The sequence below is a fragment of the Nicotiana sylvestris genome, chromosome 9 (assembly GCF_000393655.2).
Source record: "Nicotiana sylvestris chromosome 9, ASM39365v2, whole genome shotgun sequence".
Lineage (NCBI taxonomy): Eukaryota > Viridiplantae > Streptophyta > Magnoliopsida > Solanales > Solanaceae > Nicotiana > Nicotiana sylvestris.
Genome location: NC_091065.1, coordinates 56,659,337 through 56,683,035, shown reverse-complemented (window position 1 = coordinate 56,683,035; position 23,699 = coordinate 56,659,337). Strand labels below are relative to the sequence as shown.

The 23,699-nt window shown below is 37.0% G+C and overlaps 1 protein-coding gene across 1 annotated transcript; it reads left to right on the top strand.

Moving 5' to 3' along the window:
- The first annotated feature begins 493 nt into the window (after nt 1-493).
- LOC138877609 (uncharacterized) lies at nt 494-1,557 on the top strand. Its single transcript, XM_070157234.1, has 2 exons — nt 494-521; nt 671-1,557. The coding sequence occupies exons 1-2, from the start codon at nt 494-496 to the stop codon at nt 1,555-1,557; spliced, it is 915 nt and encodes a 304-aa protein (XP_070013335.1).
- Nucleotides 1,558-23,699: the final 22,142 nt, after the last annotated feature.

Genomic DNA, 23,699 nt, shown 5'->3' with positions numbered 1-23,699 from the left:
TTGTACTAGTTACTTTGAGTTGTACCTTTCAGCTTTCTCTAAAAGCATTTGTACTAGTTACTTTGAGTTGTGTTGTTCAAGTTAGAGTTAACTTGAAGTTGTCGCATCTACATGAAGCTGGTTTTCACAATGGGTTAGAAGCAATCATTAGGTTTACAAGAGTTTTGTAAACGCTATTTTTAGCTTAGTGATTTAGTGGAGTGTTGGGATTTTTTTTACTGGAAAGTAGGGCATGGTTTTATTTCACCTTTTGAGCCAGGAGTTTTCCACGTAAAAATACTTGTGTTCTTTACTTTCTACATTTATTATTCTGCAATTGTAGTATAAGGAACACATAGAAGAACCAGGTCCTTCTATAATCTATATACGCGAAAAATTGGATATCACACAAATTGCCCCCCTCCCCCTCTTGTGTGTTATTAAAGCATAAAACATCATTTGGTATCAGAACAAGTTATCCTTGAAGAGGCTAACACCTTAGGAGAAGATCAAGATGAGTGCACTACCTGAAAATTGGGAAGGCAATCTACTACTAGGCCACCACTCTTTAATGGCCAGTACCACTCTCGGAGGAAGTCAAGAATGAGAGATCACATACACGGAGAGGACTATGAGCTATGAGACATTGTCACTGATGGTCCACTGGCTACTTTGAAAAAAAATGCTGAAGGAGTAGATGTGCCAAAGTCAAGAGCTGATTGCAATGCTGAGGATCTGAAGAAGTGGGAAAAGAATGCCAAAGCCAAGAAATGGCTTGTTTATGGACTTAGTCCAGACGAGTATAGCAGAATCCAAGGTTGTTCCACTGCTAAGCAAATTTGGGACACGCTGCAAGTGGCCCATAAAGGAACAACTCAGGTGAAGAGATCAAGAGGAACTCTACTATACTCTCAGTATGAAAACTTTACTATGAAGGATGGAGAAACCATTCAGGAGATGTGCACAAGGTTCACTACATTGACAAATGAACTAAAATCTCTTGGCATGATTATCCCAGAAGAAGAAAGAGTTGAGAAGATACTTACTAGGGTTTTGCCAATTACTTGGGAAAGTAAGATCACTGCTATTAAGGAATTAAAGAATATTGCTACACTCCCTTTGGATGAATTGATTGGAAATCTCACTGCTTATGAACTTAGGAGACAAATCATGAAAATGGATGTACCTAAGAAAGAAAGGAGTTTGGCACTCAGAATCACTGAAGGTTCTAATCTGGAAGATAATGAAATGGCAATAATCACCAGGAACTTCAAGAAGTACCTAAGGAGAGAAAAGAGTTCTTCAAGAAGTGAAAACTATAGCAAGGCAAGAGCTCCGGAGAAGCAAACCAATGATGGTTGCTATAAGTGTGGGAAGACTGATCACATGATCAAGAACTATCCTTTGTGGGAGATTGAGTGGAAGAAAGAAAGAGCTGAACGAAGGAACAGGAAGAAGGAACAGGTTCATCCCAAGAAAGGCAACAACAAAGGATCAACCAAGGCTGTGGTCATTGCTTGGGGAGAAATCTCAGATGATGACGATGATAATGAACGAACACTAATGGATATTGGATAATCTGATGACGAAATTGAGGTAAGTGTCTTTCATCTCAAAGACAAGATTAATTTTTTATCTAAAGAAAGATTATCTGAATTATTACTAGAGCTCATTGATGAATTTGAGGATGTGAATAATGAAAAAGAATAAATGTCAAAGGAATGTGTGATTTTGAAAGCTAAGTGCAAAAACTTAGAATTTAGGGCTTGTGAAATTGAAAGTGAAATACTGTGTTGAAGAACCAGGTTCATGCACTTGATACAACTGTTCTAGAACTTAGATATGAAAATCTAAAATTAAAATTAGAAACGGGTAAAAAGATAGTTGGTGACACACAACTCACTTTAGAAGAGAATGTAGGTAAAATAAAAGATGAGTTGTATAAAAGGGATGAACAAGTAAGAGTCTTAAAGGAGGATCTAAACAAGGTCAAACATAAGCTAGACAGAACTTGTAAATGGAACAGGTCCTTTGATGCACTTTCATGGCTACAAGAACATCATAGTAGCAATAAAAGAAAACTTGGATTTGGGAACTCTGCACCTAAGTGGATCCCAAAAGTAAGTACCTCACACTCCCTGAGAATAAGTTTTGCACAAACTGTGGAAACGCTGGTCACTATAAGAGTGATTGCACTGTAAATAAAAAGGCAGATCAAAAGAACAAAAAGTTTGTTCTGGGGAAAACAGACTGCCAAGTTAGGCTAAAAAGAATTTGATTTATCCTTTTGCCTATAGAAAGGGACCCAAACTAGTTTGCGTTCATAAGACTAACCCCTGATTTCTTTTTGCAAGTCTAAGTGAAAGGGAGTAGCCAAATATGGTACATGGATAGTGGCTGCTCAAAGCACATGATAGGAAGCAAGAACCAATTCCTTTCACTTGAGGACCTTAAAGGAGGTAATGTCTCATTTGGAAATGGAAAGAAAGGTGAGATCATTCGGGTTGGAAAGGTAGGTAAGACTGATTCTCACTAATGCCTACTTGATAGATGGACTGAAATACAGTCTAATACGTGTATCACAATTGGGTGGTAGAGGTAACATGGTAGCCTTCACCTATACAAAATGCTTTGTGATTAATCTTATCACTGACAATATAGTTTTGCAAGGAAAAAGAGTGAATAAAATATATATGGTCGATCTGTCCATACTTACAGATAATGAACTCACTTGCTAAAGTATGTTGGACAATGATCCATTCCTTTGACATGAGAGACTTGGACATGCCTGTCTAAGCCAACTCAACAAACTAGTCTCCAAGGACTTGGTCATAGGGCTGCCTAATATTAAGTTCAAGGAAGATAAAGTTTGTGAGGCTTGTGCAAGGGGGAATCAGGTAAGATCCTCTTTTAAAAGCAAGAAAATGGTAAGTATTACCAGGACGATGGAACTGGTCCATATGAATCTATATGAACTAATGAGAACATTGAGCGGAGGTGGTAAGAGATATGTTATGGTGCTTGTTGATGATTATTCTAGGTTTACTTGGACACTATTTTTAACATCTAAAGATGAAACATTTGGCATGTTCACTTCATTTGTTAGAAAAACTCAGAAACAGCTAGGTAATCAACTTGCATCAATTAGGTCTAATCATGGTACTAAATTTGAGAATGCTAAATTTGCTGAATTTTGTGATGAATATGGCATAGATCATAATATTTTTGCTCCTAGAACTCCACAACAAAATGGAGTAGTTGAAAGAAAGAATAGGACATTGGAAGAAATGGCTAGGACTATGCCACTTGCTAGTAAATTGCCCCATAGCTTCTGGGCAGAAATTGTGAATACTGCATGCTATATCATAAATAGGTGCATGAATAGACCTCTTGTTGACAAGACTCCCTATGAGTTAATTAAAGGGAGAAAGCCAAATATATCCCATCTTAAGGCATTTCGATGCAAGTGTTTTGTGCACAATAATGGAAAAGACTCCTTAGGTAAGTTTGATCTCAGAATTGATAGGGAGTATTCCTAGGATATTCTTCACATAGTAAAGCTTATAAGATTTATGACAAAAGAACTATGTGTGTTGAAGAAAATGTACATGTTGTTTTTATGATAGAGAGAGAGAACAAGGAAGAGCGAAGGAAAAATTAATGGGGTATCAATTATTACTCATTTATTTGGATATGAATTATGATTAGGAGATACTCATTTATAACAAATTTCTATATAATTGGTAATTTATATATGAACTTGTAATTAAATTAAAATCTTAAAAGTATGGTAAATAATTGTTAATATTAATATAGATAAGTAAAATTCCAATTCCTTAATGAATTGCTTTTGTTACGATCCAATTCCCACTATAGGTCGTGATGGCGCCCAACGTTGCCGTTAGGCAAGTCAAAGATGACCCTTCTAATTAATTTTTCATTTTATTTCTTTTAAAATTACAAGTCTTATTAAATAAAGAATTTAATGCATTTAAAATCATGGTTACATATAATGCTAGTAAGAAATGAAATAAAATGTGACAATATTGGAGCAAACCAGTGAAGTCAACTTAAATATCCCAAAATCCGATGTCACAAGTGCACGAGCATCTACTAAAACAATAAAAATTTACCACAACATTTGTCTGTAATATAAAATAGACAAGATATAATAAATGAATAAGATGCAGACTTTGTGTGCTGCGAATCGTTGCGTAGAATGCAGCTCACCAGAAATTTCCCTCAACAGCTGCGCCAATGCGCCAAGATGACCACCTAATGTACATGCCTCAGTACCTGCACGGTCAGTGCTGAAATGTAGCGTGAGTATGTAAATCAACGCATACCTAGTAAGTATCTAGCCTAACCTTGAAGAGGTAGTGATGAGGGGTCGACATTGACACTTACTAGTGGTCAAGTATAATAAAGAAGAAAAGTATAAAACATGATAAGTAAACCGTGAGAACAGATATGTAAGAAAATAATATGGTCTATAACTGAACAGTGAACACAAATACCTCAATTATCGAATACCTCCCCAAATGGAATACATAATGGTCGATACCAAGTCAACGGTCACGTTTCAAGTTAGGAAACTCATGAGTAAATGCACTCCTTATCAAGCATTTCGCACGATTCTCCCGAGGCGAGCGGCCCGACTTATAAGAGTATTTCCTGCCAAGGTGAATGGCCCAATCCCATAAGAGTGTGACACCTAATCCTGCCGAAGCAAATGACCTGATTCCATAAGAATATGAGACATGATACTGCCGAGGCAAATGGTCTGATCCTATAGGAATATGATACATGATATTGCCAAGGCGAATGGCCCGATCCCATAAGAATGTGTTACTCTGCCTAGGAGAATGACCCGATCCCATAAGAGTGTGTTACATGATATCATCGAGGAGAACGACCCGATCCCATAAGAGTATTGCTGAGGCATTCGGCCCAATCCCATTAGAATATGAGACTTTGACGGGTCACTGACCCCACTCGCAAATATACACGTGAGTTATGAAATTCAAGCAAAACTATCGGACGGATATGCACAACGCAAAATAAATCCGTAAAGGAAAGTACAATATCCATTACTAATCAAGTAGCTCGTCAAGTATCTATAATAGCAAGTCTGATACTCTACACGAGTCTAGTATCAAGCTAAATATAAATTAAAGCATTTAAACAAGCAAGAATAACTCAAATAGTACAATTTAAGCATGACGTGAGTCTAAGTCTACCCGGATATAATCAAGAATTCTAGCATACTGTAACGACCCGATCGACCGTTTTGATCTTTAGAGTTTCATTCAGTGGTTTGAGACTTTGAGTAGCTTCATATTATGTATTATGACTTGCGTGTATGGTTGGTTTCCGTTTTCGGGCAGTTCGGGATTGATTTGGAAGAATGATTCTCATTTTAAAAGCTTTAAGTTGGAAGAATTGACCAAGGTTTGATGGGTAAACGGACTCAGAATCGGGTTTTGAATGTTCCATTAGGTTCGTATGATAATTTTTTATTTGTACATATATTCGTATTTGGTTTCGGAGGTTCGTAAAAGAATTTAACACTATTTGTCGAAAGTTGGCAATTTGAAGAACTTAAGAGTTCATAAGTTTGACCTAGAGTTGACTTTGATGTTATTAGACTCCAATTGGTGTTCCGAGACTTTGGATAGGTCTATATAGTTTTATTGAAATTATGTGAAAAGTTTGAAAGTAATCTGAAGTGTTTAAGTGTGATTCAGACACTCTTTTGAAAGAATGAAGATTTAACAACTTAAGATAAATTCTATTCGGTTTGAGCCTCGATTTTGTGATGTTCACGTGAGTGTTTTGAGGCTTTGGATAAGTTTGTATGATGTATTTGTAATTTTTGGTATGATTGGATGGGGTCCCGAGGGTCTTGGGTGTATTTTGAAATATTGGTTGAGAAACTAGTAAGTTAAGGATTTGAAGTTTGACCATGGTCAATATCGGATCAAGATGACATTTTTTCAGTGTTTTGAGTTTGCAAGTAGGTTCGTAACGTATTTTATGATTAAAATGCATATACGATTTATGTCCGAGAGGTTCCGAATGAGTTTTGGGTACTAAAATGAAGATTTTCTTATTGCTGGTTTTTTTGGTGTAACTAATTACGAAAATTCCATTGAAATTTTCAGATTTATTTTAAAACTTCAAAACATCATATCTCCCTCATTTTAAGGCCAAATTGGATGATTCAAGAGGCTATCTTGGGTGTAATCTCGCAAGGATCGTGTTGGGCTTATCAAACGTTAGTTTGACCTGAATCGAGTTGGGGCAACTGCTGCATTTTTTTCTTGTTTTGGAATTTAGTTACTTTTTTCACAAGGTTTTGGAGCTCGATTTTCGGCAATTTTGGAAGGGATTATCATCTACAAATATTGGGTAAGTGATTGTAATCAATTTCCAACTATATTTTATGAATATACCTTAGATTTTAACATCAGATTTATGAGAATCAAAGAGGAAAATTGGGAAATTGTGTCAAGTTTTTAAAAAAAATGAAGAATTGCGTTTTGAGAATCGATTTGGACTCGGATTTGAAAACAAAATACATATATGGACTCATGAGGTTATGGGTAGTCTAAATCTACCCTTGGACCCAGGTTTTGGTCGAGCGAGCCTGGAATTGACTATTATTGATTTTTTGGAGAAAATATTAAAATCATAGCTTTATTTATTGTAATTGGCTTCTCTTGCATTGTTCGATGTTATTAAGTATGGTTAGGTTTGAGCCGTATGAAGGCGAATTTTAGGAGAAAATCTATTTTCAAGGGTTGAGTTGGCCTAGTTGAAGTAAGTATCTTACCGAACTTTGTGTGGCGGAAATTACTCCTTAAATTTGGGTTGATTGTGCTATTTGTATTATGTGAAAGTCGTGTACGCAAGGTGACGAGTGAGTACACAGGCTATATATGATATTTGACCAATTTAGATTATCTAGACTCTTTCCATGCATTTAATTGAATTGTCATAACATGTTATATCTCTCATTGTTAATCTACTCTTACATGCTCTATTTGACATTGTTAGCATTTCTTCTACCTCTTACTTGTTATTTTGTTCTTATATGCTTTAGTTGAAGTTATTTCCTTCCTTAGTGTCTTGTTACCTCTTAATTGTTGAATCACTTTTTAATAGAAGTTATTATTTCGTGGAATATCATCTTGTTGAGTTGTTGTGAAGTTGTAATAGTCGTTATCACATTGAAGCGAAGTTGTTAATTATTGAGATACCTTTCCTTGTTGAGAATTCTCATTCATTTTGTTATTGTTAAAATTCTTGTATATATTGTGGTTGAGCCATGTGCTATTTGTTGTGGAAACATTGATGTTGTTGACTTTGTGGTAAGTTGTGGCATATGGACACTTGTAGTGAGGGTTGTGATTGTGTTGTGATATTGATACGCATGCGGTGGTATAAGACTAGGGGTTGATACACATGTGGTGAGATAAGGTCGGTTTGATACGCGTGTTGCTAGTAGGGGAACTACTTGAAGCCACACAGTGAGATAAGGTGTGAAAAAGTAACTATTTCAGAAAAAATATTTTTCAAAACTAAATGTAAGGCTCACGCGGTGATATAAGGAAAGATTGTGATTGAAATTGTGAAATGTAAATACGAGGCGGTACCTCAGTTGTGATTTTCATTGTACATTCCATGTTGGAACAACTTGTTGATTTGAACAGTCATTGTTCTTTCTTCAATCATTCATTCGCATTTTGATTGTGTTTGGTTATTCGTTATTATCTTGGTGTTGGAAAAATTGTGGTTCTTGTGTGAGTCATGCATTCTACGTGATTTATTGTGTTGCTTTTACATGTCAATTTGTGCCTCCGTTATAACTTGGTGTATTGATTCTCGATGTGAATTTAATTGCATGGAGTCACTATATCATTTTCTGTTAAGTTGTTGGTAACATAATGGTTTAAATAAAAAATTACTAATATGCTTTATTATATGTGCCTCTTAAAATAGAACTTATTATTTCACTCGGTGCCTTATCATTCTAAATGGTTATCGTACTTTCACTATAATTGGGTTCTCAAATTATACGTATCACCTTATTAGATGTTTACCTTACTTAAAATTGTTATCATATTTTTCTTTAACAAATTTTATATTTAATTCGTTAATTTAATTGATGTTTTGCTTTTTTTAAAATGATATTTTTACTCAATTTTATTAATTTCTAAAATAATTCATTATTTCATTTGACAGCTTACTTTATTCAAGATTGTTATTATGTTTTATGGTTATATATATATATATATATATCATTAATCTAAATTGATATTTGTTATGGTTTCAAAGTCCATGATAGTACGTGGGCTTTACCGTGAGAAGGTGATTATTATTGTGGGCATGAGGTACCATATGTGTAAGATTTAAAAATTGTGGTTCATGACTTGTGGTTTATGAGGTGTGGTGCCTCGGGGTAATTCTTGTTGTAAGCTCATGCGTTGGGAGCGATTTGATTATTTGAGTTGTCATTCGTTTTTCCTTATTTGAGTTCATTTACATCTCATCGGTGTTCTGATTATGTTGTTTATTTATTACTCATTTACTACTTGCTGCCATTTGTGTTTCTGTTACTTTATTGTTGGTTGTAAATAAATAATCTTTCCGCCGTTGGTCTTCCATTGATGTTCTTTCCATTGTTACCTTATGTATATCTTGAACAGGTTTCTATGTCTAGCAGGTGTCTTGACTTGGCCTTGTCACTACTCTACCGAGGTTAGGCTTGATACTTACTAGGTACCGTTATGGTGTACTCATGCTATGCCTCTACACATTTCTGTGTAGATCCAGGTATTCTGATCATATTGTTGAAAGTTGTGTCCGTGGCTGGATACTTCAAGGTATACCTATTTGACGTTCGCAAGCCTCGGAGTCACTATCTTACTTCATTATATTACTGTTAAATTGTAATTCAAAACTATATTGTGTTTAGAAATTCCAGTGTGTTTTAGTAGTGCTTATGACTCCATACTACGAGTTTTGAGAAATGTATAACTATTGGCCGCTTGCGGCTGTTATTTATTGGTTTATGATTAATGACTAAATAGTTTAATTCTGTTATTAAATCAGCATGCGTTAGGCTTACCTAGTCTTAAAGAATAGATGTCATTACAACATCCTAAGGTAGAAAATTAGGGCCGTGACACATACACACGGATACTCGTCACCTCATGCATGCATAGCTCCCACAATAGAACATAATAAATATAACACCTACAGAGTAAATTCCTCCTCAAAAAGTTAGACAGGCTCTACGAAGTTCCATAACCGGCTCCAACGCCTCTCTACCACCTCAAACCGATGCCCATCGATTCGAAACTAGTCAAACAACGTGCACACCAATAAAAATATACTCCAATACTCATAATTAATCAATTTATAATAATTTTCAACTCCGCTCGAAAAGTCAACAAAGTTAACCCTTGGGCCCATGTACCTGGATTTTGAATATTTTCGAAGATAAACATTACCCATAATACCACGAACTCAAATATATAATTTATCCTAATTCCATGCCCAATTTCGTGGTCAAAATTCAAAAATACCAAATTCTAGGTTTTCTTCCAAATCCCACAATTTCTACAAAATTTCATGTTTAAATCCATATGTAACTCATGTATTTATCATACAACAAGTGGGAATAACTTACCTCATAATAGATGATGAAATACTCCCCTCCAAGAGCTCCAAAAATCGCCCAACAAAATGAAAATGTGAGAGAAATAGGATAAGTCCCGAAATAAAAAGCTCATTGCCTAGGCTTTTCCTCTTTGCAATCGCAGAAATGCCCTCGTGATCGGGAAGGCCAAATCAACTGCCCCAAAGTTTTCCTTCTTCGCGAACGTGAGGTCTCCCACGCGATCGCAATGCACAGACGATCCAAGCCTACACGAACGCGAGCATTCTGTGAATGCGAAGGCAAATCTCCCAGCTCGACAACTCCCTCGTATGCGACCGCGAAGCGCCTCATGCGATTGTGTAGAACAACTCCCCAATAAGCCAGCACCACAACAACATCACGTTCACGATTCCGGCCATGCGAACACGTAGAAGAACGTGATTACCTTCCGCAATCGCGAAGAACAAAATCTTTCTAGGCCTCTGGGACCACATCAAATCACACCAACAAGTCCCAATAGCTTATCCAAAGGCTCAATATGCCACGAATAACATCAAAATTATGAATCAACGATCAAAATCCTTATTTCAGCTTTCAACCATTCAAACTTCATTGAACGCAGCCAAATCACACTTAAACATGTTAGAATGATGCCAAATTTTACGCACAAGTCACAAATCATAATACAAACCTATTCCAAGGCTCAGAACCTGAAACGGGAATCGATAACACTAAATTCCTCTTCAAACCAAACTTAGGAAATTCTAAAAACCTTCAAAATGCCAACTATTCACAATAAGCATCGAAATGCTCCCGGATCACCCGATACTCAACTCGAACATACACCCGAGTTCGAAGTTATCATACGAACCTATTGAAACCTTCAAATCCTGATTCCGAGGTTGTTTACTCAAAAGTAAGAAAGAGAAAGGTGCATGAAAGAAGTCAAATATTCAATAATCCACACAAGCAAAATTCTTTAAGGTAAGAGTCTAAGTATATCCCCAGTAGGGTCGCCATGCTGTTGCTCCCCATTTTGTGAAGGCGGGTTTCAATATGTGACAACTTTTTTAAATGGGTGTTAAAAATAGGAGAGTCTCCACCAAACGGGTTTGAGGTGTGTTAGGGCACCTATTTGCAAATAACTCTGCTTGACTAGTCTTACATCACCAAAGATCGGGTAAGGGCTTAAATTGTCTCAAAGAGAAAGAGTTAGGCACTCTTAGAGGCCCATAAATATGGTTCTCGGCTAAATTTTACACTATGTAGATTATCAAATCATAACTTCGGTAGTCTCCTATTTGGAGATGCTCTAATAACCAAACTTGTAGCAGAAGATTGCACCCTTCAAAATATCCAGCCCCGTGCTTGCATCGATCCAAAGCCCGGTACATCTCGACTAGTATCATAGGAATGATAGTGTATTTTTGTCCTTTGATTCCTTCCATCATGGTCCGAACGAATATGGCTAAACGAGTGTGAATTTTCCCTCTTTGCATTGGGAAAATTAGCAAACCTAGGAAGCAGAATATGAAAACATAAATTCGATGATGAATCCATCCCAAGGGGGTGATAGCTAATTCCTCATGATGTAAACGGTATGATTTGCTATGTTTGTAAATGTAGGACTTCTTCAAGCAACCTAACTCTTAGTTCTTCTTGAACCAACCATTTTCAGAAAACCATGTGGGGTACGACTTTCTGGGCCTAACAGACCCAGACTATCACATGGAAGTTTGGCAAAACCCCCAATTTATTCTAAAAGATGAGTCATCTCTATATTTCCAAAAGATGACTCTCTTTTCATCCCAAAATGTAGTGGCTGCCTCAATTAGTTCTTTATTCGGACGTATGTTCATCAAGGATGGTCAATTACCAATACCCTTCTTACATGATTCCTATCACATGGCGCGAGGTCGTTCCACCAATCAATCAACAGAGATGGGATGTTCTAGATCATGTCAAACTTGGGAATTTCGTGCCTCATTTTCTGCATCAAACAAAAGAGTTAACCCTTCCCCCTCCTGATTTAATTAATTACGAAATAACAGTCAACATGTTGGCACATTTTCTCCAAGTAATGCACATAGCATGAGTGTGTCCTTCGGGACTGCGGAGATCTCTTTGGACTTTGGACAAGGCTTATCTAAATGGATTAATGCGCCATTGGCATTTAATTCATCCTATGTTTTAACATGATGCATGCGTATTTTCAATTAGAGTGGGTTTCTAGAAGGGTCTAGACTGATACTCTCAAGTGGACTACTTGAGAGGGAATGACACGGGACTATCAACCGCACCGCTGATCGACTAGTCTACTACTAATAAGCCTTTCCGATTTGACAAGAGTGGCTCTCATCAAGTGTCTCTATGTGGATGATTGGCGCGAATGGAATATGATGTTGAAAGCATGCTTATGCAAAAAGTGATAACATGTAGTCAAGTAATTTACACGGTGAAAAACACATATAGGCAATATTAAATAATGCGATAAAATAAGCAAGAGAGAAAGAGAAAATAAAGACAAGGGAAATAGTTAGCATGGTTCATAAAATTCGAAAAACATGATTAAATAAAAAAAACAAGTAAAGGATATGGGGAAAGGGAGGTTGACACAGTATAAAGAATAGAGCAAGAAACTCCAAGAAAGCAAACTAAATCATAGATACAAAAGTTTTCCTACAAAGGGGATGGCTTTAACAACTTATAAGGGACGACTTGCCAAGCTACACAAATAGTTAATTTGCTTATAGTCGCAAAAGTTTTCATAAAAAGGGGCTTGCTTCAATAACCCATAAGGGACGGCTTGTCAAGCTATACAACTCAGAAAACTTTTGTACTATAACCAACTTTAGCTGTTATAACTCAGTAAACTTTCGTTCTACAATAACCTAACTTTCTTAGAGTATTCTTACTCTATTTTCATACATGGACTGACCTTTTCATCCATTCGAAAGAAAGAACAAGAGGAAAATTTAGAAAGAACTCATATGTAATATATCACAAAGATTTACAAAGGTTACAAGATGATCTTACAACTACTACATGGCCTCACTATATAGGACTAGGAGGTTATAGACAAACTTCTATTATAAAATAAACCTATCTTAAATGGAAAACCTATCTAAAAGTTGGTTCCTTTTGACATGTGAAGTACCTCAGGAAAAGCAACTAAAAAATCCCCAAAAACATGTGAAAGAGGTGAAATATACATGGAATAGCATGTGGAAGTATGTGGGAGCATGTGAAAGTAGGGTGCTTCATGTGACGAAGCATGTGGAAGCATGTGAAAGTGAGGCCCGGATAGTATGGAAATATTTGAAATTTTGTCTTGGAATGGGTAGATGATATTTTAGGGTTTTTTGGTAGATAATGTGGGATTATGGTGGGATTAGCAGGGATTTATATGATTATCCTCCATTGCTTCCCTAGGTTTGTCTTTTAGGCATCTTTTCAAAGATCTTGTGTAGTAATGACTGAAACTTGATGCTTCTACTTCGTTGTGTTCCTTCTCCTTTGGATTGAGAGATGTAATCCGTAACCTTAATCTAGAGATGTCTTGAGTGATCTTTACTTGGATGACTTCGTACGGGGTTTGGTATTCTTTTGCTGCTTCTCGAAACCTTTCCCACTGAAATGAGTGTTGGTTTAATTCCAGCTCACCCAATCTTTTGGCCATATTTCTCTTGGGATGTGCCTATTTTAATGGAATTCCCTATGCTTCACTATATTCTTCTTCCACGGATAAAATGTGTCACGACCTGAATCGGAGGGCCGCAACGGGCACTCGGTGCCTTACTCAACCGAGTACCAACGTAATGTATTCTTTCTTATCATACCATCATGGGTAAATGGGCCAGAAGGGACGTTATGGTATAACCAGAATGAAACATAAGGGAATACTTGACATAGGATGACCCAACATGTAATACAAACTTATACATGTGACATGCAGTCCTATAAGATCAAAATAAACACTCGTACACTGAACATAGACTGACAAGGCCATACAATCTTTCATATGCATGACATCTGTCTACAAGCCTCTAAGAGTACATACATATCATAAGGTCGGGACAGGGCCCCGCCATTCCAATCAATATATGTCCAAATCATACTGACCACATAGGCAACTCAGGAGCAAGTGGAGTGCACCAACACCTTCTGCTGAGTTGATAGCCTACTAGGAAGAATGTCAACCTGTCTATCGGGACCTGCGGGCATGAAATGCAGCATCCCCAGGTAAAAGGGACGTCAGTACGAATAAAGTACCGAGTATGTAAGGCAGGACAACATAAACAAGAACAATAATGTAAAGAAAGATAGAGGAGATACAACTTGTAACATATGAGTGCCTCTAGGGGCTACTGACATGAAATGCATAATACATATATATACATAAACTTTTAAAAACATTCGCCTCTGTGGGCATCATCATATCGTACCCGGCCTCAAAGAGGACTCGGTAAAAATGTACTCGGCCATCATAAGGCTCGATAGAATCATACCCAGCCACGTGGAGCTCGGTAAACCCAACTGATCAGTGGTTGCACAATAGGTGTCATACCCGGCCGACTATAGCGCGGATCGATAGAGTAAAATAGATACATATATATAACGCATGTTCAACTCATGGAATCACGTTCTAAACCTTTTGGAGTAACGTAAGGTCGTTGCACCTTCGATTAGCATTATGGGCCTCATACCATCAATATGAACTTTACTAGGACTCAAGGATCATACATACTTTCTTAGAATAACTTTGTACATAAAGAACAACATGGACAACCTTAGTTGCTAGAAGTAGATTCATTATGAAATAGCGTATCGTTTATGTTCATTTCATTTTAGATCATGCCAAAAGAAAGAAGAAAGTGCCTTAACATACCTGAGCAGCAACTGAAGGCCCTTAAGCAGAAGTTTACTCAACACATGACTCGGTGATAATCCAGAACTTTAGTTTAATTGATCGACCACATTCTTTATTTGTCATATCTTCTGGTAAAAGAATCTTGCGTGAATGAGTCCCCAACCCAATGGCAGTGTTTTCGCTCATGAAACGTCGACTCGAACTCCACTTCGTTATTCTTTTACCAGCATATTTCGCCAATAATCAAGAAATATGTCCCAGGATGATACAAATCTTGAATGGTATAATTAAGATCCCACATCCAATTGGACCAAATCATTAGACAATCATTGCTCCTTGTAAGATGTTTCAACACAGAGACTTACATTTGCCTCTTAAATGACTTTTCAGTTCTTAAATATCACAATCCTTTATTGAGATAATCTTCAAAACCATTAACACAATAGTAAGACCAATATTTGGTACTAATTGCTTGGTCTAAGATAAGGTAAGCACAAATTCTTTTCAAAACAGATTTCTGCAATGACCCTTTTGACTAGAACCAGAGAGGCAAAGATGCAACCAAAATATTGCTTCCAATTAGCACCTGCATGGTGTATAAACCTTTTCTACTTCTAGTGACCTCCCTTTTCTATGCTTTTGTTTCTGCTTTGATATGCAAGAAGGGCCGTTTATTAGAGCAACAAGAAATCACTGAGCATGTGGGAGATGGAGTTAGTACAACACTCATGAGTCATGACTTAGTATTTTAATAAGGTGACACCTTTCCATGTACTATAAGAGTCACCTTGTGGATTTTTGGACCATTTCATGGGCTGCCACGTGGGGGTGGGGTAGTTTTTTTAATCTTTATCCAAATATATCCCCAATTAATTAGGTAATGTCCCGTTACCCGGTAATTAATCAATTACCCACAAAATTGAGAATTATTCCCACTTATCTAAAATATTACTCACTTTTCACATACCTTATACACCTTACTATTATGGTCATGTGGTACCTCGTATGGTACTAGTCCATAATTACCGAGTATTTTAGTTCGAGCCGTATTTTACCCAATATGCAAAACTTGGACGAAAATTCATTTTCTTTGACTTGTTTCCCCTCTCACCTTCACGAATTTGCTTATTACTTGTTTAAAATAGCATAATCCTTATAATCTCTAAATAATTTTTTCCTTAAACTGATGTCAATTACTTTATGACAAATTCAGCGTACAACACTACAGGGTGAAACATCGTCGTAATGTAGTACTGCGGGACATGACATCTCACTTTTGGGCTCTCATTAATTTATTTATGGCGTATTTTTATGTACTAATATATAGGGTGTAACAAAATGGACATGAGAAATTTCCACCAGAATGATACTTCTGCTTGCGCCTGGAATTTTTCATTAATAATCTTCAGTGGCCTATGGAACATGAATACCTTTTATTTATAGAAATCATTGAAGCATTTTATCCAATATCTTCGAGGCTTGAACCATAATAGAAATATTTTAAGAGCATGTTCAATGTTGTCAAAATCATTGAAGACGTTGCACTTGAATTCCATGGAAATATAATACTAATGGCATAGGTACCAGAAAAATCATAATAGTTCCTATAAAAAAATCCTTGGCTTGTGCTATGAATATATGCAGAATGGATATTCTGGATTAACCTCATAAGGCTTGAGAATTGATCCTCCATATTGCCGGAAAACCTATAGCTCATAATAAGTTTTTCTTTCCATTATAATTGATGGATCAAAGGGATCCATGAGGTTGAACAACTCTGGTGGATGATCCCTTGGCTTCAATGAACTTGTTCCTGGTACATCTGAATACATGAAGATATGGCTGATTAGTTTTTATTTTGACTTCATCTTCGCTGGGGAAAATCTTTTTGAGAATTCTTCCGGCCGAGGCAGAAAATCAGCGAGAATATTATCCTTTCCTTTTAGGTGCTTGTGAAACTTGTATGGAGAGAACCATTGGGCCCATCTGAGAATCTAAGGATTAGGAATAATTTTTGCATTTATCTGGATCATCTTTGGGAAGGCCTTCATATCCATTTCTATCATAAATTCTGTATGAATTAGGAAAAAATTAAATTTCTTGATTCCATTCTTCACTGCAAGAATTTCCTTGAAAGTGAAGTGATAATGTTGCTCAGCATCTTTGAACCTTCCGCTAGCATATCTGCATAGTTTTCTCTGGACATCTTTTTTTTCAAATAGAACAACACTCCAATATTCATTTCCGACATTAGTTTGCAGTATCTGCTTTCTTTTTGAAGGGATATAGAGGGACTTGACATCTTTCAATATCTCCTTTATTTCCCTAACTGCTTCATCTTGTTCCTTTCCCCCATGTCAGAGTATTTTTCTTGAGCATCTTTGTGAGCGGAGAAATGCATGTAGAAACATTTGGGATGAAATCTCTTACATAATTTACTACACCCAAGAACTGTTGGATCTGCTTTGTTGTGAGGCTAGTATCTGGAAATTTGAGCAGTTTTTGACATATCTGTGGTCTTGGACTGTATGCACCTTGGACGAAATGCATTTCGAGAAAATCAATCTCCTTTTGAGAAAGAACCATCTTTTCTGCTGAAAACATGATCCCGTACTGTGTTACAAATGCCTCAAATTGATGAAGCAATGTGACATGTTCCTCCAATGTATCACTAAATAATAGGATGTCATCAATGTAAACTAAAGAGGTATGGAGGATGCACTCATAAATATGCTCAAGAAAAATGCTCCGCCATGGGGAAGGAACAAGATGAAGCAGTCAGGGAAATAAAGGAGATATGTAAAGATGTCAAGTCCCTCTACATCCCTTCAGAAGGAAAGAAGATACTGCAAACTGATGCCGACAATGAATATTGGAGTGCAGTTCTATTTGACAGAAAAGATGGCCAGATAAAAATATGCGGATATACTAGCGGAAGGTTCAAATATGACGAGCAACATTATCACTCCACTTTCAAGGGAATTCTTGTAGTAAAGAATGGAATCAAGAAATTCAATTTTCTGTTAATTCATACAAAATTTCTGATAGAAATGGATATAAAGGCCTTCCCAAAGATGATTCAGATAAATGCAAAAATTATATCCAATCCTCAGATTCTCAGATGGGCCCAAAGGTTCTCTCCATACAAGTTTCAAGTCAAACACCTGAAAGGAAAGGATAATATTCTCGCAGATTTCTGTCTCGACTGGAAGAATTCTCAAAAAGATTTTCCCCAGCGAAGATGAAGTCAAAACAAAAGCTAATCAACTACATCTTCAGGTTTTCAAATGTACCAGGAACAAGTTCATTGAAGCTAACAGATCATCTACCAGAATTGTTCAACCTTATGGATCCCTTTGATCCATCAATTATAATGGAAAGAAGAACTTATTATGAACTTCAGGTTTTCCGGCAACATGGAGGATCCATTCTCAAGCCTTTTGAGGTTAATTTAGAATATCTATTTTGTCATATATTCATAGCACAAATCAAGGATCTTCTATAGGAACTAATATGGTTATTCTGGTACCTATGCCATCAGTATTATATTTTTATGGAATTCAAGTGCAGCGTCTTCAAGGATTTTGACAACGTTGAACATGCTCTTAAAATATTTCTATTATGGTTCAAGCCTCGAAGATTTGGATAAAATGCTTCAATGATTCCTACAAAGTAAAGGTATTCATGTTCCATAGGCCAGTGAAGATTATTAATGGAAAAGTCCAGGCGCAAGCAGAAGTATCATTCTGGTGGAAATTTTCTGTGTCTATTTTATCCATGGAAGAAGAATATAGTGAAGCACAAAGAATTATATTCCAGCAAAATAGGTGCATCCCAAGAGAAATATCGCCAAAATATTGGGCGAGCTAGAATTATACCAGCACTCATCCTCATTGGGAAAGGGTTCTTGAAGCAGTAAAAGAATAACAAACCCCAAACGAAGTCATCCGAGAAAAGATCACTCAAGACATCTTCAGATTAAGGTTATTGATTACATCTCTCAATTCAAAGGAGAAGGAACACAGTGAAGTAGGAGCATCAAGTTCCAGGCATTACTACACAAGATCTTTGAAAAGATACCTAGAAGACAAACCCAGAGAAGCAATGGAAGTTAATCATCTAAATCTCTGCTAGTCCCACCATAATCCCACATTACCTATGAAAAAACCCTAGAAAATCATCTACCCATACCAAGACAAAATTTCACATCTTTCCATACTATATGGGCCCCACTTTCACATGCTTTCACATGCTCCCACATACTTGCACATGCTATACCATTTATATTCACCTCTTTCACATGTTTTCAGGGCTTTTTAATTGCTTTTCCTGAGGTCCTTCACATGTCAAAAAGGATCCACCTTTAGATAGCTTTTCCATGTAAGATAGATTTATTTTATAATAGAAGTTTATCCTGTAATAACCTCCTAGTTTTATATAAAGGAGGCCATGTAGTAGTTGTAAGATCATCTTGTAACCTTTGTAAATCTTTGTGATATATTACATATGAGTTATTTCTAAATTTCCCTCTTGTTTTTTCTTTCGAATGGACATAAAGGCCAGTCCATATATGAAAGTAGAGTAAGAATACTCTAAGAAAGTTAGTTTATTGCAGTACAAAATTTTTCTGAGTTATAACAGCTAATGCTGGTTATAGTACAAAAGTTTTCTGAGTTGTGTAGCTTGGCAAGCTATCCCTTATGGGTTGTTGAAGCTAGCCCCTTTATAGGTAGACTTTTGCGACTATAAGAAAATTAACTATTTGTGTGGCTTGGTAATCCATCCCTCATTTAGTGTAGCAATTTCGAGCAAATAAATACTAATAAACCTGAATCATCCCAAGATTTTGATATACCCATTAAGTATAGTACATCATGCATCCAACAGATCTCTTGCTCGAATCATCCTTTAAGTCATACTCTTCAAGTCATAACTGACCCACAAGTTTTTCGTAGTTCAGAAAATTACCACAACATGTGCCCAAATGGCCCTATTGTCGTTTGTAGTCTCCCTCACTTGGCTCAAAGCCACAAAACACATCATCTTATATTCCATAATACTCTTATTTCTGAACTATCACGGTCTCCCACTATTACTCAGCTGAATCTCCTCATAAGCTTATGCAGCACTAGTTATCAGAACATCCGTCGAGTGCATACTCATCCTCACAAAAATCGTGCGAACTTCCTTAAGTGATTTGAACTTTAATTGTAGTAAATGAATTCTATTGGATAGAAGGGAAATTCTTCATAGAAGCCTTGAGAATCACACAACATCAAACCTTTTTGCAGGAGATAGCCTACCTGCTTAGCCTCAAAATGACATCTTCCTATGACCCTACCATGGTCACAACCAATATGCAATCAATTAGTATTCCTGAGTATACACTCGTCAACAAGATCTAAGAATCTACTTTATTTCTCAAATGCAAAACTAAAATATCCACCGACACATCCACGTCTTAAGACAATACAACATATCAAGATAAAAATCAAGCATCCATAGCCCTTTGCCTCCCAAAAAAATCATTCTCGTCATATCCAAACCATCCAAGCGCAGTTCTTAGTCATATAATACTTATCCAATAACTATCTTATCATTCATTATGCCATCAATCCCACTCCCAGGGACACTACCAGACATAAGAGTCCAAATCCTTTGGAAAAGACTTTTATATTGAGAGAATTATTCTTGCCCAAAGTCAAGGGGTGCATGACTTAGGACATCCTATTCCACTTAACATTTCCAACTTTCTCAAACCAAAACCTTTTTTTTTTACTTTTAAACTTCATTAACACGCTCCAAACAACTTCCCTCACAAATTTCCATGACTAAATTATATAGTTCTAATCCATAAGTATCCTTTGACACTCAAAAACATCATCTGCATTCACCATTGGTACATTTTGAAGTCTTAAATAATTAGTAAATTTTATGAGGCCTTACTGTATCGTCCTTAGGTGGATCAGGCAAATCAATTCAAATATTCGCCGATGCGATGTGAGCCCTAGTGATAATGTTTTACGTAAGAGGTTTATCAGTGGTAGATTATGGATCAACATTAAGGTGAATCAAAAATGGAAGGATAAAAGTTACAAAGTATGAGATGAGATTAGGCCGTCAATCTTAGTGAGGAAACATTAAAGGACTTAGATTTATACATATATGATAAGTAGCGAGAGAGTAACCTGGAGTTGGATAGCAGACCTCGGTAATGATAAACTAAAGTAAGTGTTATGTTATAGTATAACCTACCTATATATAGTAAAGCCATAAGCATAAATAACCAAGGCTATGAAACAAGATATAATAATAGTCTTAAGTTCCACAAAGTACCAAGCGAAGGATTTCAGTACACCTATAGATGCCTAGAGGGACATCGTGTCATAGTTATATACATGTTCACAAAGTAAGGCCCATAGATTGGTTGAAAGCTGGAGGTAAAAGAAGAGAAGAGTCACATAAGCACACATACAAGGACAAAGTCGTACAAGCTGCATGACAGAAGGTACAAATAGTTAAAATATTGGAAGAATTCCGACCACAAGTCGTGGTGTGAGAAAAAGGCCTAAAGGGGGGAATACCCTCACCTTTGGATTTATTCACAGAACAGTTTCCTAGATGACAAGGAGTGTTAAAGAATTCGTGAGAGCTATAGGTTATGATACTGATAAGCGCATCAGTCAACATTCGAGGATGAATGTTCCAAAGGAGGGAATGATATTACACCCCCATGATTTCGTACGTGAGAGTACGTCGTAAGTCAGTCGATGTAAGCTCAGCCATGTCAATCAAAGGAGAGTAGAGAGTACAAATAACTAATCAATTTATTTAAAGCAAAGAATAGTATGAAATGAATTATTAAAAAAAATTATACACAAGTGAAGGAAATAACTTATCCACTAATATGTAATTGGTAGATCCTAGTCCAGTCTAGGTTTCAATACGTAAGTGTATAAGAAATAATCGTGTATCGAGGGTAGGGCCCTAAATTTTTAGCCTAAAGGACTACCCTCTACAACATAAACAATACTTTGCGACTCAAGAGCAACGCATCAGCGGTGATGGGCTTACGAGGAGGGTAGCCCAGCCAATGTAGCTTCACTTATATGGAATCAATTTTTAGAGATATTCTTAAGAGAGTTTGTTCCCCAGACCCTTAGGGATGCATGGCACGCATAGTTTGAGCACCTGCGTCAGGGTACTATGACAATGTCAGAGTATGCATCAGATTCAGTGAGTTGTCCAGACATGCACCAACCTTTGTTTCTATAGGCAGATAGAGAATTCGTCGATTTATTGAGGGGCTTAACTATGGTATTAGATTCAGCATGGATCGAGATTTGGAGACAAATACTCCGCACCAGTAGGTAGTAGAGATCGTGTGGTGGTTAAAAGGTATTCAAGGTTGTGAAAGTAAGGGCAGAGAGGCTAAGAGGCCTCGGGATTCTGGAGGATATAGTGATGCCCACGCCCCACCTACAACCCGTCATGGTAGAGGCTATGTGAGCCATCTAGTTCATTCAGCACTTCCAGCTTCTAGTGGTGCTCCGGCTACTCCGAGGTCTGATATTACGGCACTTTTGATACTAATTACATGGGTTGTAGCTCGTCTTTTAAAGAATTTTAAGTCAATTCTTATGTAGTTTTGGTGTTTTGCAGCATACTAGACTTCAAGAACCAAGAACAAGGAAAAGACGACAAAAATCCATAGTAGGGCATAAATGCGGCAGGTTTGCAACCACAAAAGTGATGTGCGGGCCGCAAACCAACCGCAAAGTGAAGTAGATAAATACATTTTTTGGAATCGATTTTGCGTTCAATTTTGCGGTCGCATAACACTTGTGCATACTGCGTATTGACCGCAGAAATGCAAAGAGAGTTTTTGCGAGAGCAGTTCTACGACATCAAACGAGATCGCGAAATCAATGTGCGAACCACATAATGGATATGCGAATGGAAAACTGAGCAACTGGAGATTTGATTCTGCGATGAAAGTGTAGTTCTATGGGCCGCAAAAGTGTCCTGTGGCTGTTATGCAGTCGCATATGTGATATGCAGGGGTATTTTTGTCATATCTTGACCACAACTTTTAGTCCATTATAAATAGAATAACTAGGATTTTTGTGGGGCATCTTATCTGAAAAAGAGGCATTTAATACATCATTATTTTGGAAGCTTTTGAAGAAGAGAATTTTGTCATCTTTGTAAGCTTTATGACTTTATTTATTGCTTTGTTCTTGGATTCTAGTATGAGTAGCTAGCTTTAAATACTAAGGTTGTGGACCCTAAATGGGTGTAATGTTAATGGGTGTTTACTATTGAATATATATATACATATATATATATATATATATATATATTTATATAATGGTTGGTTGGTATTTATTCACTTCTTGTGCTTCATTTAATATTGATGGTTGCAATAGCATTATATTCCACTGACGGGGACACAACCTTGGTTTTGTTAATCAAATTATTTACACTTCCATAACAAAATAGTTATCGATTTAATTCAAAATTACAACATTCTCTTTTTAAGCTAACGGAGTAGAGTTACGACTTAGGTCAAGTTTCACACTACTCAAGTAACTTATTCACACCTATTCCATATGGGATTGGACCCCAACCTTGTTGGGTTATTATATTTGACACAAACTTCCTTACACTATTTATTTAAGTGTAATTTGAGCATATCAAGGTCTCAGCTTCATTTTGCTTAGCCACTATCTAGTGCACCTCTTGCACGGGGTGCCTTCAATGATCAGTCTAGTCGGCCAGGCCAAGGCCAGTTTCAGTAGCCATACCCACCGAGAGCTTGCTTTGAGCGTGGTGACACCAGATATATGGTGAGGTACTACCCTAGACTTAGGAGGGGTGCACCTCCATACACTACTTAAGCTCCACAGATTCCATCTAGTCCACAGACTTCACAGGCCATGGTTGTTGCTCCAGTTGCCACCCTACCTGCACAACCAGCCAGATATGGGGGTCAGGCAGGTAAGGTCACCCCAGAGGGGGAGGCTAGGTTAGATTCAATGCATTTTTGGGCAGGACAGAGGCATTCGCATCAGACACAGTCATTATAGGTATGGTTTCGATTTTTCATAGGGATGCATCAATGTTATTTGATCCAGGATCCACTTATTCATATGTGTCATCTTACTTTGCTCTATATTTGGA

Excerpts from the sequence above, each read along its gene's own strand:
- LOC138877609 (XM_070157234.1), top strand. The coding sequence starts at position 494 with ATGAGTGCACTACCTGAAAATTGGGAAG. Across the intron at positions 522-670 it reads ACTACCTGAAAATTGGGAAG|GAGTAGATGTGCCAAAGTCA; the intron begins GCAATCTACTAC and ends AAAATGCTGAAG.